Consider the following 18,081-nt stretch of genomic DNA (forward strand, 5'->3'; position numbering starts at 1 on the left):
AATGGGCAAAAATCACAGGCATTCTTATACACCAATAACAGACAAACAGAGAGCCAAATCACGAATGAACTCCCATTCAAGATTGCTTCAAAGAGAATAAAATACCTAGGAATCCAACTTACAAGGGATGTGAAGGACCTCTTCAAGGGGAACTACAAACCACCGTTCAACGAAATAAAAAAAGACACAGACAAATGGAAGAACATTCCATGCTCATGGATAGGAAGAATCAATATAGTGAAAATGGCCATACTGTCCAAAGTAATTTATAGATTCAATGCCATCTCCATCAAGCTACCAACAACTTCCTTCACAGAATTGGAAAAAACGACTTTAAAGTTCATATGGAACCAAAAAAGAGCCTGCATTGCCAAGACAATCCTAAGACAAAAGAACAAAGCTGGAGGAACTATGCTACCTGACTTCGAACTATACTACAAGGCTACAGTAACCAAAACAGCATGGTACCAAAACAGATATATAAACCAACGGAACAGAACAGAGGCCTCAGAAATAACACCACACATCTACAACCATCTAATCTTTGACAAACCTGACAAAAACAAGAAATCGGGAAAGGATTCCCTATTTAATAAATGGTGCTGGGAAAACTGGCTAGGCATATGTAGGAAACTGAAACTGGATCCCTTCCTTACACCTTATACAAAAATTAATTCAAGATGGATTAAAGACTTAAATGTTAGGCCTAAAACCATATAACCCCTAGAAGAAAACCTAGGCAATACTATTCAGGACATAGGCATGGGCAAGGACTTCATGACTAAAACACCAAAAGCAATGGCAACAAAAGCCAAAATAGACAAATGGAATCTAATTAAACTAAAGAGCTTCTGCACGGCAAAGTAAACTACCATCAGAGTGCACTAGCAACCTACAGAATGGGAGAAAATTTTTGCAATCTACCCATCTGACAAAGGGCTAATATCCAGAATCCACAAAGAACTTAAACAAATTTACAAGAAAAAAACAAACAATCCAATCAAAAAGTGGGCAAAGGATATGAACAGACACTTCTCAAAAGAAGACATTTATGCAGCCAACAGGCACATGAAAAAATGCTCATCACCACTAGTCATCAGAGAAATCCAGATCAAGGGCCAGGTGCGGTGGCTCACACCTGTAATCCCAGCACTTTGGGAATCTGACGCAGGCGGATCACGAGGTCAGGAGATCAAGACCATCCTGGCTAACATGGTGAAACCCTGTCTCTACTAAAAATACAAAAAATTAGCCAGGCATGGTGGCAGGTGCCTGTAGTCCCAGCTACTTGGGAGGCTGAGGCAGGAGAATGGTATGAACCTGGGAGGCGGAGCTTGTAGTGAGCTGAGAGCATGCCACTGCTCTCCAGCCTGGGCGACACAGTGAGACTCCATCTCAAACAACAAAAAAAAGAAATCCGGATCAAAACCACAATGAGATACCATCTCACACCAGTTAGAATGGCGATCATTAAAAAGTCAGGAAACAACAGATGCTGGAGAGGATGTGGAGAAATAGGAACACTTTTACACTGTTGGTGGGAGTGTAAATTAGTTCAACCATTGTGGAAGACAGTGTGGTGATTCCTCAAGGATCTAGAACTAGAAATACCATTTGACCCAGAGATCCCATTACTGGGTATATACCCAAAGGATTATAAATCATGCTACTATAAAGACACATGCACACGTATGTTTATTGTGGCACTATTCACAGTAGCAAAGACTTGGAACCAACCCAAATGTCCATCAATGATAGACTAGATTAAGAAATTGTGGCACATATACACCATAGAATACTATGCAGCCATAAGAAAGGATGAATTCACGTCCTTTGCAGGGACATGGATGAAGCTGGAAACCATCATTCTAAGCAAACTATCACAAAGACAGAAAACCAAACACCACATGTTCTCACTCATAGGTGGGAATTGATCAGTGAGAACACCTGGATACAGGGCAGGGACCATCACACACCGGGACCTGTCGGGGGGTTGGTAGGGCTGGGGAAGGGATAGCATTACGAGAAATACCTAAAGTAAATGATGAGTTGATGGGTGCAGCACACCAACATGGCACACGTATACCTATGTAACAAACCTGCACGTTGTGCACATGTACCCTAGAACTTAAAAGTATAATTTATAAATAAATAAATAAAAATAAAAATAGGCAACAGGGCTGGGCACGGTGGCTGACTGGGCGTGGTGGCTCATTCCTGTAATCCCAGCACTTTGGGAGGCCGGGAAGGGCAGATCACCTGAGATTAGGAGTTCAAGACCAGCCTGGCCAACATGGTGAAACCCTGTCTCTACTAAAAATACAAAAATTAGCCAGGCATGGTGGTGCATGCCTGTAATCCCAGCTACTCAGGAGGCTGAGGTGGGAGGATCACTTGAAATCGGGAGGCAGAGGTTGCAGTGAGCTGAGATCACGCCATTGCACTCCAGCCTGGGCAAAACTCACTCTAAAAAAACAAAAAACAAACAAACAAACAAAAAGGCAAAGAATCTACATAGATATTTCTCCAAAGAAGATATACAAATAGCTAATAAGCACATAAAAAGATGCTCCACATCATTAGTCATCAGAGAAATGCAAAATCAAAACCACAGTGAGACATCACCTCAAAACCACTGAGATGGCTATAATCCAAAAAAAGATAATAAAAGTGTTGCCATGGATGTAGAGAAATTGGAACCCTCATACAATGCTGGAGAAAATGTAAAATGATACAGCCACCTCAGAGAACGCTGGCAGTTCATCAAATGGCAAACACAGAGTTACCATATATTTTACTCACAGGTATAAACCCAAGAGAAATGAAAATCTATGTCCACACAACAACTTAACATAATGGTGAAAACAATTCAAATGTCTATGAGTTGAAGAACAGAGAAACAGAATTTAGTCTATCCATACAATGAAATATTATTCTGCAATAAGAATAAATGAAGTACTGATACATGATATGACATGGATGAACCTTGAAAACATTCTGCTTAGTGCAAGATGTCAATCATATAGGACAACGTAGCATATGATTCCATTTATATTAAATGCTCAAAACAGGAAAATCTAGAGAGACAGAAAACAGGTTAGTGTGTTTTTTCATTCCTAGGACCAGGAGGGATGGGGGTCTGGGAAGTGATGGGTAAGGGGTACAGGATTTCTTTTGTAGAGTAATAAAAACGTCCTAAAATTGACTGTGGTGGTAGATGTGCAACTGTATGAATATATTAAAAGCCATTTAACTGTACACTTGAAGTGGGTAAATTTTATTTCAATAAAGCTGTCAAAAAAAGAAAGAAGAAAACGGTGAGGACTAAGACGAGGATGTTCACTATGACACTTTTATTGAATATTATGTTGAAGGTCCTAGCCACTACAGTAAAACAAGAACTATATATTAAGGTGTAATGGTAGTAATGAAAGAAAGAAAAATGTCTACATAGAAATCCCCAGATAATCTACAGACAAACTATTATCAGTATGTGCATAATCAAAGTTGCTGATTATAAAATTAATACACAAAAAATCAAATTTATTTCTATATAGCAGCTATAAACGGTTAGAAAATATAACATTTTTAAAGATAATCTGTACAATAGCAAACACTTTATATAGTTTTTAAATAGTTAAAAACTATGTAGCTAGACATGAATTGTTATGGACTAAATAATTGTTTGTGTCCCCCCAAAATTCCTATGTTGAAATCGAATCCCAAGGCAATGGTATTTGGAGGTGGTGTTTTGGGGGGATGATTAGGTCAGAGAGTGGAGCAGTCGCGAATGGGATTGGTGCCCACCTAAGACAAGGCCAGAGACTTAGCTCCCTCTCTTTCATCCCCACATGAGGAAACAAGAAGTGTGCAACCTGCGGGAGGGCCCTCACCAGAACCCAACCATGCTAGCACCTTGATCTTGAACTTTCAGCCTCTTGAACAGTGAGAAACAAACATTTGTTACTTAAGCTACCCAATCTATGGTAATTTGTTATAGAAGCCCAAACAAACTAAGACATAAATCTAACAGAAAACATTCAAACTTTTTATGGAGAATTATAAAACTCCACTGAAAGACACGGGAAGACATTCAAGGCCCATGGTTATCTGGTTTTCCTGGGATTAAGTTTAAAAGATGGACTGAGACCAGATTATTAAAATCTACCATGTCCTTTCTTTCTACTATTAAATAAACATTGCCCTTTACTGTCCCTTTATTAAAAACACCTGAAGTCATAATACTCTAGGGCTGTGAGCTTATATGAAGATTTTAGCACTAACAAAGGGGATTGGGGTCAGTGCGGTACTTAAAAGAAGAGGAGACAATTTCCATGCCCCTCATTGTGGAAAATCTTTCTTTTAACGCTTTCTGTTCTCAGCATTGACACCTAGAAAGGGTAATCTGCACTCCCTGTCTCTACATTCTCTTTCCCCACTCACTCCCTGCCCACTGAAACAGGATCCTATCCCCACTCTTCTCTCCCAAACTGTCTTTGCCTCTACTGCCAACCCAGCAGACACCTCAATCCTATCCCACCCGAGCCCTCTTCCCAGCATGCCACAGCTGGCCACTCTCACTCTGACACCCTCATCCCTTGGTTTCCTTAACACCTCCCTCTCCTCGTTCCCTTCCACCTCTCTCCAGCCTCGGTTTCCAGAGCCAGCTGTCCTCTCTTGACCCCTTATAGGTGCAGACATCCTTCAAGGCTCTCCTTTGCACCCAGACCCATTGTCATTTTCCACTCTGCTCTGTCTTTGGTGACTCATTCAATCCCAGTGCTCACACCAGTATTTTTCTGATTAAGGGTTTCAACCCAATGGATTGTAAAATACACAATAACAAAATTTACCATTTTAACCATTTTTAAGTCTACAGTTGAATGTAATTAAGTACATTCACCTTGCTGTGCTACCATCACCGCCATCCATCTCCAACACTTTCTCATCTTTCCAAACTGAAACTCCATACCCATTAAAAGATGACTCCCCATTCCACACCCAGACCCCAGACCCCAGGAACCGCCATTCTACTTTCTGTCTTTATGAATTTGACTACTCTAGGTCTCTCATATAATTGGAATCATAGAGTATTTGTCCTTTTGTGTCTGGCTTATTTCACTTAACACAAGTGAAATGGTTGTGTTCATCCATGTTGTAGCACATTTCAGAACTTCCTTTCTTTTTAAGGCCAATATTCCATTGTATTTTTTAATGAAATAGAATGGATTTATTTAATTTATTTTATTTTATTTATTTATTTTTTTGAGACGGAGTCTCGCTCTGTCGCCCAGGCTAGAGTGCAATGGTGCCATCTTGGCTCAATGCAACCTCCGCCTCCCAGTTTCAAATGATTCTTGTGCCTCACCTCCTGAGTAGCTGGGATTACAGGTGCGTGCCACCACACCCAGCTAATTTTTGTATTTTTAGTAGAGATAGGGTTTCACCATATTGGTCAGGCTGGCCTCAAACTCCTGACCTCGTGATCCACCCACCTAGTCCTCTCAAAGTGCTGGGATTACAGGCGTGAGCCACCGCACATGGCGAATGGATTTTTTAAATGAAGTAAAATAGAAAATATTAGAGTGCATTTCTTGTAATAAGGCCAAGTGTTGTTTCACAAAATGTTTCAGTTGAGTGTGTACATAGCTGTGTTCAAGGTCCCCGGCTATAACATATACCATACTGTGCTTTCCAATCATAAAAGTTTGAAAAACACTGATATCAGTGGTTGGTGACTCTAAATCTACATTACGAGTCTGGCTCTTCCCTGCACAGTTCTGGGTAGCTCCACGCACGAGGATCCAGACCCACAGCTGTCACCCTCCCCGCTCCCTCCCCGAGACATGTCCTCCTCACAGGGTCCCTACTTTCTTCTCAGGAATTGGGCCCTGCCTGCCTCACTCTGCCCCCAGCAATATAGCTCTAACCCCTGAGTCATGCAGATTCACTCAACTCTTGCCAGCACTTGTCAATCCTTGCTCAAACTCGATTTCATTCCCCTTCCTTTCACCTCTGCCTGTGCCTGTGGATCACTCCCCTTTCTTGAAGACCCCTTCAAATGCCTCCATGTACCTTGAAACACAGTGATTTGCTCTGGTTCCCTCTTCCTTGTTTTTAGAGGCCCTCATCCATTCCTCTAGGCATGGCTCATGTATCAGTTGCATGCCCTTCTGTCTTCCCAATGCCATGGGCTCCTTGGAGACCCAGGACTGTGCCTGACTTGCACACCGTTGTATCCTCAGCACGTAAAGAGTAAATCTGCATGAAGTATTTGTTCAATCAATCAAAAACAGACATGGAGAACCCAAGAGCATCAAGAGGAATGTTCACAACTTTGTTTCTTGTCTTTTTCTCCTCATTCACATAGTGCATGTTTTCTCCATTAGAGACACTGAGCCCACTAAGCCACCTGCACTGCCCCGCCTTCTCCCTTCCTGACCAAGGTAGGTGCTGCAAATGGCCCCCCAGAGTTCTGACTGCTCTCAGTAGGGTCCTCCCAAAAGCTCTGGTTGCAGAGCACAGGGAGCGCCCAGGGTCCAAAGAAGTAAGCACACATCGACTCACAGCCCCACTGCCATTTGCTGTGGGCTGTCACTGAATTCTCCCTGAAAGAGCCTGCCATTGCTGTATCCCTGAACTCTTTGTGAGGTGGCATTGCACCAGCTCAGCACAGAAGCAAACAATGGCAGCCTTCAGGAATCCCCTGCCTCTGAAGTGGACCTGCTCCCTGCAACAAGTTCTTCTCCCTTTCAATGGGCTATGACAGTACCTCCCAGCCTTTCCACCTCTTTAACTCTTCCTGTGGAAGGCCCAGCTAATGTCCTTCCTAGGGACTTTTATCCTGCCATTACCCTACTCGAGGGCCAAACACTGCTCCCAATGGCCCAATGAACCAAATGCAAATTGTTCTTCTCAATCTTCAAAACACTTTGCTGAGGCTAGTGACCCACTGTTACATCTGCCCCCTTCGTCCCTTCCTTCCCTCACATCAGTTGTATCCATTTCTTCATTGTGTCTCTTCCAGTTACAATCCCTGTGTACACACACATAGTCCTACCTTCAATTATTTATTCATTATCCAATATTTATTGAGAACTTCTTATGTGCTGGACACATTTGGTGTTCACAGTGCAGCTGGGAACAAAACAGAGCAAATTCGCCGGGCGCGGTGGCTCACGCCTGTAATCCCAGCACTTTGGGAGGCCGAGGCGGGTGGATCACGAGGTCAGGAAATCCAGACCATCCTGGCTAACAAGATGAAACCCTGTCTCTACTAAAAAAATACAAATAAATTAGCCGGGCGTGGTGGCAGGCGCCTGTAGTCCCAGCTACCCGCAAGACTGAGGCAGGAGAATGGCGTGAACTAGAGAGGCGGAGCTTGCAGTAAGCCGAAATCACTGCACTCCAGCCTGGGTGACACAGAGAAACTCCGTCTCAAAAACAAAAACAAAAAAAAGAGCAAATCCCCACCTCATGGAACTTTTGGTCTGGAGCAGAGTTTCTCAACCTCAGCTAGTACTGAGGTTTGGGGCTGGAAAATTCTTTGTTGTGGGCGGCAAACTATGCATTATAGGATCTTTACAACACCTTTGGTCTCGTCCCAGTGCATGCAGCAGCACTCTCCTCTCCCCAGTGTGAACACCACAGAAGTCTCCAAACACTGCTGTGGAGAATAGGGGATTGAGAACCACTGGTCTAGAGCAGCAGGAGGAGCTTGTTGCAGCTTGCAGATTGCCTGGGGAGCTTGCTACAAAGGCAGGTTAGTAGATCCCTCCCCTAGACAGTCAGATTCAGGGGCTCAGGAGTCTGCATTTCAGTGGTCCTCCAGTTGGTTCTGATTCAGGCCCTCCCAGATCCTCTGCTTGACGAACACTGGTTAAGTGTTTGTAGACAGGAGACAGGCTGCTGATAATCACATCAGGCCAGCTCATTACAATCATGATATATGGAGGAAAGAAGATAGGTGAGCAGGTGCTAGGGGTGACACTGATGTGGCAGCCACACCCAATTCAAGATCAGGACTAATCAATGATTAAGTCAAGTTCTGCAGTGTAGGTAGGGCCAGGTGTGGGAGAGACGGGAGGAAAGTGTGACACACTTGCATCTCTGCATCTTTGCTCCTGCCCACTTTTTGGATGTGCATGCCCCCTGCCCCCACCCTCAAATCTTACCCTTCCTTCAAGGCCCACTCAAGTTCAACTTCCTCTGGGCACAGTCTTGCCTAACTTCTCCAGCCTATCAGTGCCTCTCTTCTCAGACAGTTTAACATTCACTTTCTATTTCATTTGTGGCTATTTTGTTGCCCCAAATAGACTTCGAGTCCTCTGAGCACCAAGACCACATTATCTCCTTCTTTACAGACCCTTATCTACAGGCACGCTTCCAGGATCAGGCCTATACAGGTTTTGCTTGGTTGACTGGGTTGAGTCTCTAGAATGAGGCCTGCAAGATAGCATCTATGAAATTTAGGGGATCAGGGTCTCTGTGAGGGAGGAAGGGAAGCACCTTGTGTGCCTGCTGAACTCCTGGCAGCTAGCCCACCCACCCAAGACTGGGGAGGACTTGCCAGAGCAAGCAGGTAGTAGTTTGGTTGGCATTGCCATAGGCGGTTATACTTTCCCCCCGTTGACAGGGCAGAAGGAATCCCAGCAGCCCCAGCAACTTTGGGGAGGTGCCCGCAGGGGGCAGGAATCCAGAGCTGCCCTGCTGAAGAGCAAGGGCCAAGATGGCAGCAGGCAATCGGCCTGCAGGGCTGCAGCAAGCCGTGGGGGACCCAGTTGTCCTTGCACAGGATCATCTCAGGGGCAGCAGTAACCGAAAGAAGAGGCAGGCCCAATCAGATCCAAGAAGCCAGGAGGCTCCGAAGATGGCCTTTAAAGCCACCAGTGCCAGACAGCACTCAGGAGCTGCCACCAACCAGGGAACGCTCCCTGGGAAGGTTTGGAGCAGCGACTGGCCTTAAACAAATGTTCAGAAAAAGGTGCCTCATTACCCCCCAGCTCTGGGGGAGTTACAAGGAGGGGAAACAGCTTAAGTGCCCAGCTTTTCCACTGTAGAGCCACACCCAGCAGCGATCCTCACCTGCCCATCCTCATGGGCAGCCCAGATTGGGAGCACCCATACCTGATGTAGAACCCAAAGAATGAGAAGAGGGCTGTTTTGTTATGGGGAAGTTTAGAGAAGAAGGTGGGATGCTTACTTAGCTAGAGAGACATTTATTTTCCTATCAACCTGGGGGATGGGCGGTGTGAGTAGGGAGGCACTAGCAGCAAAGAAAAAAACACCCCAGCAGCTGGGAGAGAGCGCTCTTTCTAAGAGAGGCTCTGATATGGGTGTATCCTAGAGCAGGAACCTCCCCTAATCCCCCAAACCAGGCAGAGAAACCCCAAGTGTTTCCCTTAAGCCAGAAGAGCCGGCAGAAGGAAGTGGCTGGCATTTCAGTGTATCTTCTGCAAACAGAGAGACTGAGGCTGTGCCCGAATTGAATTTCTGAGTAACACCTCCTGCTGCTCTTTCTCTTGGAGTTTAACTGTGGATTCGGGTGGAGTAGGGGGAGAGCCCAACGAGGGGTTAACTTCTACTGCAGCTCTGACCTTTTGCGCTGAGGATGAGGAAAAAAAAAAAAAAAAAGCCATCTGTTTCAGAAGGAATCACGTTGTTGAGTTTCACAGATCCAGTGGCTATGGGATTATAAGACTTCATTATCACTATCCCTGTCGCATCGCCACAGCCCACTACCACCCCCACCTAACCCGAAGCTCCTGGAGGGGAAAATGCTTTTTTTTCCCAAGGGTCCTTACGAAAGTTCAGGACTCGAGAGGTAATAAATAAATAAATAAATAAATAAATAAATAATCTATACAATTTTGAGCCCTCCGACCCCGGAGTCCAAACAAATGGCCATAGAACTGTGGGTTTGGAGGACACCGCTCTGATCCATGCGGTCTCTCCGGTATTAAATGGATTTATCGTCAGCCTGGTTGCCTGGAATTCTATCCTGTCCTTCATTTTTCATAGTGGCAAAAAGTTGCCTGGGCCCTCCAGCTAGCGCTGGGCAGGGAGCTGGGAGCAAGGATGCTCTTGGAAACGCGGTGACCCAAGCTTAAGCGGCCATGCTCGGGGCTAGGAGCGGACCCCACGGTCACTTACCCCGGGGCGCTGTGACGGAAGCTGCCGCTGCCACTGGCACCCGGGGGCTCGTCGGCCGGCTCCGTGCATCCCGCCCTCTCACGGACTTTCTTACCTCTTAATGTAGTTCCTGCCATACAGGATCTGTTGCAGCAAGGTCACCAAGGCGAAGGCGCAGATGAAGATGAAGAGCAAAGTTCGGTTCCCCAACAAATCCCGGTTGGCCGAGGGGTCCGCGTAGCGCATCCTGGCGACCCGGCGCCGCGGGCGCGGGGTATGGGGCGGCCAGGCAATGACTCGCGGGGTCCCGGGGCCCCGGAGGGCGCGCGGCCGACGTGGCGCCTCACGGTGCGGTCAGGCAAAGTTTCTGGCTGGCGCGGCCGGACCTGGGGACATCCAAGCTTCGCAGGCGCTGGGGCGGCAGACAGGACAGGGCCACTGGCAGGGAGCTCTGCCGCGGCCCGGAGCCTTCCCCACCCCCGGGTACCTTTACCTCCAGGGGCCCGTGCCTGGCAGCTGCCGATTTCCCCGCGGAGGGGCGACTCCAGGTGCCACAAGCCGGAGGCGGCCCCTCCCGCCGAGGTGGTGGCCAATGGGGAGCGGGGCCCGGGCTCCGTCCCCTGTGCGCCCTAGCGCACCGCGCACCGCCCGCTCCAGTCCGGCTCCGGATCGCGGTTGCCCAGCGCGCGGTGCCCTGCCAGGGGCGGGCCACGTCTGATCCCCGGGCCCGCAGCGAGGGATCGCGAAGGTTGGCCTTCGGTTCTGCCGATAGGGACGGGGGAGGGAGGGTACAAAACACCCGTGCAGTCTGGCTAATGATAGGCGGGCCGTGGGGAGGGGGAGGGGCGGAGCGGAAAACGCCGGGTTTGAATCTTGGAATTAAAAAGAGGCCTGGGGCTGGGCGGCGGCTCACTCCCGTAATCCCAGCACTTTGGGAGGCCGAGGCGGGCGGATCACAAGGTCAGGAGTTCGAGACCAGCCTGGCCAAATGGCGAAACCCCGTCTCTACTAAAAATACAAAAAACAAAATTAGCCGGGCGTGGTGGCACGCGCCTGTAGTCCCAGCTACTGCGGAGGCTGAGGCAGAAGAATCGCTTGAACCGGGGGACGGAGGTTGCAGTGAGCCGGGTCGCGCCACTGCACTCCAGCCTGGGCGACAGAGCGAGACTCCGCCTCAAAAAAAAAAAAAAAAAAAAAAAAGGAGGGCAGGAAGAGGAAACAGCCTCTGCGGAGCTGGACTTGATGGAAGGGAGCATTTGCGTGCGGCGCGCAGGGCACTGAGTCACCGCCGTGGCCGCGTCCTCGCGCTCGTCTAGCGATTTCTCCGGAGAAAGCGGAGCAAGGTCAGCCGGGCAGCCCTTCAAGGACGGCGCGCGCCGCTCCTGCATGCTGATGGCCTGCGGGGCTACCTGCCCGCCCCCCGGCGCCCAGCTCCTGCAGGGAAGAAATTCAGGGGCTGCCCGACCCCGCCACAGGCCTCTTCCCCCTCCCCAGCCGCAACTCGGCGGCCGTTCGTCAAAGACCCTGTTGTCACCGAGACACTGGGACCTTGTCTCATCCTCGAAACCACTCGTAAATCTTAGGTCAGGCAGCCGGCAGCCTTCGGGGACCACAGTCCCCCCAAAGCTTTAGGAAGTCAGTTACTACATCCGGAAAGATTCGTGCTTCAGAATGCAAGTCAGGAAGAATAGTCACAGAAACGCAATGAGAACGTCGTGCCTCTTCAGAAATTCTTAGCCTGAAATACCGTCCCCACCCCCCAACCCGGCCAGGCGACAGTCCTGGCATCCTGACACCGCAGAGGCTCCAAGCGCTGGGAGTCGCGTGCCCGCAGCGCTCGCCACTGAGGCGGGTTGGAAGATTCTAGGGTGCCTCTTCCCAGGCTCCAGCAGGCACTCCGGGAGGTTCTAGAGTCAGATCAGGGATTCAACCGGGAACCTGACGGAAACTCAAACCTCAGCACAAGAACTTCGATGGGGGAAGTGCCCAGACTCCAATACCCTCTAGACCTTGGCATTTAGTAGTTTCTTCTTTGAACTGGTAAGATCAAGGAATGCACAGTAAAATCTCATGATAAGGCTACCACCAAGAATTCGGGATTTGTGTTAGTTCATAAGGCAGAAGTGGCCCCTGTGCTATCCATGAAGAGTTTCTGTATTTCTCTGCAAGATCACAGGTAGGCTTTTTAACCAATTAAAGAAAAACTCCAACATTTAGAGGGCCCCATTATTATAATAATTCCTGTATTTGTTTGCTTTCTGGCACATAAAAACGTGCTTCACTTGCATGCATTAATGAATTTTCACCTCCTAGCCCCTGGCTAACCAATTTTACAGCTGAAGGGGCTAAAGCAATACTTGCCCAAAGTAACTCACCTAGCAACAAGTCTTGGGATTCTGAGATGAGGCTTTCTCCCACACACACAGGCAGGCTGGTTTCTTGGGAGTGGGACTTGTTCATTTGTCCCTACCACCACCATTGATTTTGACTGAATGCTCCACTCTTGCTGTCTTCCAATTTTGAACAAGGGGGTTTGCATTTCACTTTGCACTGGGCCAAATTATGAGGTAGGTCCTACACACAGGCTCCAAGTTGACAGTACTAATTTTTCTCTACTTGGTGCTCAAGTGTAGAGTTTGAGGGGTACTGTCATCTCCACTCCAGGCAAGGCACTGTCATTTCCTTTGTATTCCTACTTATTCTCCACCCCATCAGGTGCTCGCTCTGATGCCTGTCTTTGAGTGCATGCTTTCTTGGAAAAACAAAACAAATCTATTTTCAAGTAATGAATCCAAATTATCCTAAGAACTTTTTAATTGCAATATAATGCATTTACAGAAAAGTACACAAATCATAAATGTTCAGCTCAATGGGTTTTCACAAGCTGAACATACCCCTGTAACCAGCACACAGATCAATTATCAGCCTCCAGGAATCCCCTCATGTTCCTTTTCGGTTACTGTGTACTCAAGAGTAACCACTGTTCTGACTCCTAACCCCAAAGATCAGTGCTTCCTATTCTTGTGTTTTATATAAATACAATTATACATTATATACTATTTTGTGTCTGCCTTCTTTTGCTTAACGTTACTATGAGATTTATCTATGTTGTTGCATGTGGTGGGCAGAATTACAAGATGTCCCCCAAGATTCCTCACCCCTTCTTGTACACACATTCCCCTAGGTATTGATCTAGACACTGCTGTGAAGGGAATTTGCAGATGTAATTGACCTAAATCAGTTGGCTGTAATATCAGGAAATTGTCCTCAGTGGGCATGGCCATATGGAGCCCTTACAAGGAACTGTGCTCTTTCTGGTGAAAGAGATTTGAATCACGAGAGTGGCTGATACGAAGGAAATTCTTTGCTCTCTCCTTCAAAGACAGAAGGGGTCCACAAGGCAAAGGATGCAGACAGCCTCTAGGAGCTGCGACTGGCTCCTGGTTGACAGCTAGCAAGGAAATGGGGACCTCAGTCCTCCAATCACGAAGCAGACACTGACTTCTGCTAACAACCTGAATACACTTCAAGGAGGATTCTAAGCTCCAGCCACCTACACCTTGATTTCAGCTGTTGGGACCCTCAGCAGAGAACCCAGCTATGCTGTGCCCAGATTTAAGACCTATACAACTGTGAGCCTGTAAGTGTGTGTTGCTTTAAGCTGTTAAGTTTGTGGTAAAATGTTTCAGTGCAATATAAAACTAATACGTTTGTGTGCAGTTATAGTTTGTTCAATCTTATTGCTATATAGTATGCCATCAAATGACTGTGGCACAACTTATCCATTCTACAGCTGATGGACATCTGGGTAGTTGCTGCCATCAGCCTTCAGGTGCATGGTTTTTTGGGTGAAAACATGCATGCATATCTGCTGGTATCTACTTCTAGAAGTAAAATTGCAAGGTCAGAGAGTGTACATATGTTCAGCTTTAGCAATTACTGCCAAAGTTTTTCCAGAAGATAAATTATTTTTAATAGATATTTTATGCAGATTTGCCATGACCTAACAAGGAATTTGTCCCCACACTAAAACTAACTGGCTAACCTAATAGCAAAAAGCCCACCCAGCCAAGAGTCAAGATAGTTGAAGGATAACAACAGTTAGGTCTCCTGCATGAATTAGCAGTGAATGAGATTGATGCTGGCATTCGGAATGGCTGGAACTGTGCAGCAAGACTCTATGTACAATAGATTTTGGTCACTTGATCCTCTGCACATGATCAGCAATAGGCCAGTGGTCTCTGCTGACACTGGTCTTCTAATCCTAAAGGCATTTTAATTCTATCTTCATATCAGAGGTATCTTTAACACACACACAAACACTTCACAAGCATCTGTAGTGGAGCTGGAGGCCTAAGATCTCAAAACATGAAGATCTGAAGTCCCTTTTGTTCCTATCAGTATGGAGCTAGGTTCCATTTTAAGCCAAATTTATATTCTGATTGTAGAATTGCAGCAAACACTCAGAAGGCCTTGCAAACAAAAGAGTAAACACATGGATAAATGATCACTATGCCAGATTCAGTGAACACCATTTTTATATTCTAATTGCCAGGAATGGGGACAGCTGCATCATTGTTTAAAACACACACTCATGCACAATTAAGCCAGAACAAATGTCAACACTGGCACCATCTGCTAAATTACTGATAACTGATGGGCATTACTCATGCTGGGAGCATTGTCTGAAATATAAAATGGAAAGACTTTTCAAAAGTTAGAGGTTTCTACCAGTTTTAAAAAGCCACTTTTTATATCATACAGCACAACTGCAACCTGTCAGATTATGTAAGTGACATTTCACCCATGTGTTCGAGGAGTATGTGATAAGTACATGCTGTTTTTGTGCCTCTTTACATTTATGTTAACAAGCCAGGCCTTCAAGAGGCTGATTCCTGGCTCTGGGACACTTTTTCTCTGATGAGGGTATCTTGCTGCCAGGTGTGCAGAAATGCCCCAGTTATAACCTTGTAATCAGAGAGCCAGGGTTTTGCCATTACATGGTCAACTGCAGACACAAGACTCTACTTCATCAGTCTTGTTTATAATAAATTATATAACAGAACAATGATTTAAACCCCTCGTTCTGTCCCCTTATGAAGTACAAATTGTATCCAATATAATTTATGAAAAATCATTTATAATCTTGAACCTGGAGATGAAGCCACCTTTCAGCCTTCATATCTCCAAGCTGAGAAGCATCCTCCTGCTGTCTCAGCATCACTCCCAGATATTCTTCTCTTGCATTTGTTCCAGTTTGTTTCAAAGGGTAGAGATATTATTATTATTAATCCATAAGCCACCTGATGCATCATAATACAGAAAGATTCTGTTGCACCTCAGGCACGTCACACTCCTACAGTATGTTCCTGTACTAGCCAGAAACAGCATCACTGGAATCAGGTCACTTTCAGATGACATGCTGGACACAATGGACCTAGAATCTCCTTTTCTTACCTTAAAGGCCAGGCTGTGGGGTAGAAACACTTGTGTCAGGTTCTGCCCTTTGATGAATTCAGCTAAGAAAATATATTTTTTAATTTCCAAGCCAGTGCAGGCCCCTAGACGTGTTTTGTTGGTGGTCTGTATAATGCTGAGGCTTTCAAAGGAATGCCCTATAAATACAGCTGCTTAAAAATGTTTAATGTTCCTTGGGTACCTGAGAAGAGAAAAGGGATGAGTGTTCCACTGTGATCATCTACTTCTGAAGCACCAAGGGATGTTTCAAATCCTAACACCATGACCACAGCAAAGTATGTGTCATTTAACCACCATCCTAAATCCTAAAAGCTCCATACATTGGATAGACATGGCTAGAATGGACACTATGTCTAGACATTGTGTGACTCGCTAGGGAAACGAGAACACAGTCTGTGCCTAGAAAGGAGTTTAAATTCCCATGAGGAAGACAGACAGTGCCCTATAGTAGGATAAAGATCTGTCTAACCCAAATTGATAGTGACCGAGAGGGCAGTAGGCAGGAGGCAGAATGGCAAGGAAGGTTTCCAGAGGAGGTAGTGTTTGACCTGAATTGTGATGGGTGAGGACGTTCAGCCAGGTAAAGAAGGTGGGACGAGGTACTGTAGGTGGAGGCTGGCAGTGGGTGATGGGGTACAGTCGGCTCAACACAGTTGGAGAGATTAGGCTAGGTGGGTGAGTGGGAGACAGAGCACAGAGAGTTGGGATTTTATCCATGAAACCATTGCAAGATTTTAAGTAGGGGAATGATATCAGATTTGCATTTTAGATAATCAAGCTGCAGGCTAGTGGAGCACAGTTTGAAGGTGCAAAGACTGAAAAGGCATGGAGATGCCGGCTTGTTTTTGTTTTCCCTGATTAGACCAGACCCCTTCCCTTGGCCTCCCCTTCCCACCACATACCTCATTGGCAGGCACCCCTACTATTGAGCTCACATTATTGTACCAACTTGAGAATTAGTTCTCTACCTCCTTCCAGGGTAGCAGGAAAAGAGTAGAGAAACATGATTACTGCTTTATAGAAGCTGTCACCATATTAAGTGCTTCATCATTCAATTCACCTGAGATGCATGGAAACAGGTTAAGCTTGGTTGAGGCCGGTCCACTGCAAAACTGTGCAGTTAGCAGAGTTTGTTTTTGGTACATATACCCTTTTGTTACTCTGCAGCCTCCTCTGCTCCATAGGTTCCTGGTATAATAACACTCTCTTCCCCTCCCTTTTGGAACCTCTGCTCTTGGGAAAGGCTTTGATAGCTTTCTCTTAAATACTAGTGTTCCTGATGGGAGAAATTTAACCTGAAGCATCCTCTCTGACTGTAATAAAGGTGGTGTCCTGTTAGAACTGCACTCAGAGCACTGTAAAGAATTATATAAGTAGCCATCACCTTAACCACATCCTCAAACGTTTTTAACGCAATCTAGTGTAGAATGATTTTCTGAAATAATACATATCTGATTTTATAACAGAAATAAATGTAAATATGATTTGTTTTATAGAAAATGTCTTGCCCTCTATTAATATGTCAATATTTATATATGAACTACAAGAATAGCTACAACAAGATTGATGTATACTGCCTGAAAGCCCTGAAAAGAGATCATTGTCCACAAGTGTAGTTACCAATGTAACAGCCTAGTCTTGCTGTGCTGTGAGTTTGCCTGGATTGCCATCACTTACAGGCCAAGTAGACCGTGGTGAATGCCAGAAACTAGCCAACTTTTTCTGAAAGAGCCAGATGAGAAATATCATAAACTTTGTGGCCCAGACAGGTTCTGTTGCAACTCCCAACTCTACCACTGTAGTGTGAAAACATAGTCAATTGAGAATGAATGTGAATGGCCAGAGTTGCTCCACAGGCTTGCTAACTCCTGCTCCACATTTTGTGATATGCAGAGCCCGTGCAAGAAGTCCCACCTCATTGCCCTGAAGAGTCACCATAAAAGGCATTCCATGTTTAGATGTCATATTTACAAAGGCCTAATAAATAACATGTTAATCTATTATCCACCATCAACATGTTAGCACAGTTTTATTTATCCTTGAAGTGAACCTGGAGATCACAGGATGACCTTTCTATGCATACACTCTACTCTAACTTTGACTGGCAGTCTCATAAATACACGTCCCGGGTCACCATGGACAACTGAACAAATATATGGGTTGCTTGGTGAGATTTCACCTCCACTTATGAAGACAATAAATTCTTATGTCCTAAAAGTCAGCGTGTCAGTTAAGGTCTTTTCACAAAAGTAACGGGAACCATAGAGACATTTATTATCTCACATATCAGGAAATCTAGAGGAGAGGTGGGTTCCACAATTGACTGATCAGTATCCTATGACCCCAGCTTCTTTCCTTCCTTTGCTCTACCATCTACAATATAGGCTTCTACCTAAGAGGAGCTGTCCTCATGGTCAGGGTATAAGGGCCAGCTATAACTGGGACAATAGCAGGAGAGAAGAGAGAGAAGAG

The 18,081-nt window shown here is 45.9% G+C and overlaps 1 protein-coding gene across 1 annotated transcript in view; it reads right to left on the bottom strand.

Moving 5' to 3' along the window:
* The window catches only part of ST8SIA5 (ST8 alpha-N-acetyl-neuraminide alpha-2,8-sialyltransferase 5), an 88,458-nt gene extending 77,800 nt beyond the window's left edge, over positions 1-10,658 (bottom strand). The window contains 1 exon segment of the mRNA XM_017857850.1: positions 10,247-10,658. Coding sequence (XP_017713339.1) covers positions 10,247-10,377 — 131 coding nt within the window. The 5' untranslated portion in view covers positions 10,378-10,658.
* Between the last annotated feature and the right edge of the window lie 7,423 nt (positions 10,659-18,081).

This window comes from Rhinopithecus bieti, unplaced genomic scaffold (genome assembly GCF_001698545.2).
Source record: "Rhinopithecus bieti isolate Rb0 unplaced genomic scaffold, ASM169854v2 scaffold_42084, whole genome shotgun sequence".
NCBI classification, from domain to species: domain Eukaryota; kingdom Metazoa; phylum Chordata; class Mammalia; order Primates; family Cercopithecidae; genus Rhinopithecus; species Rhinopithecus bieti.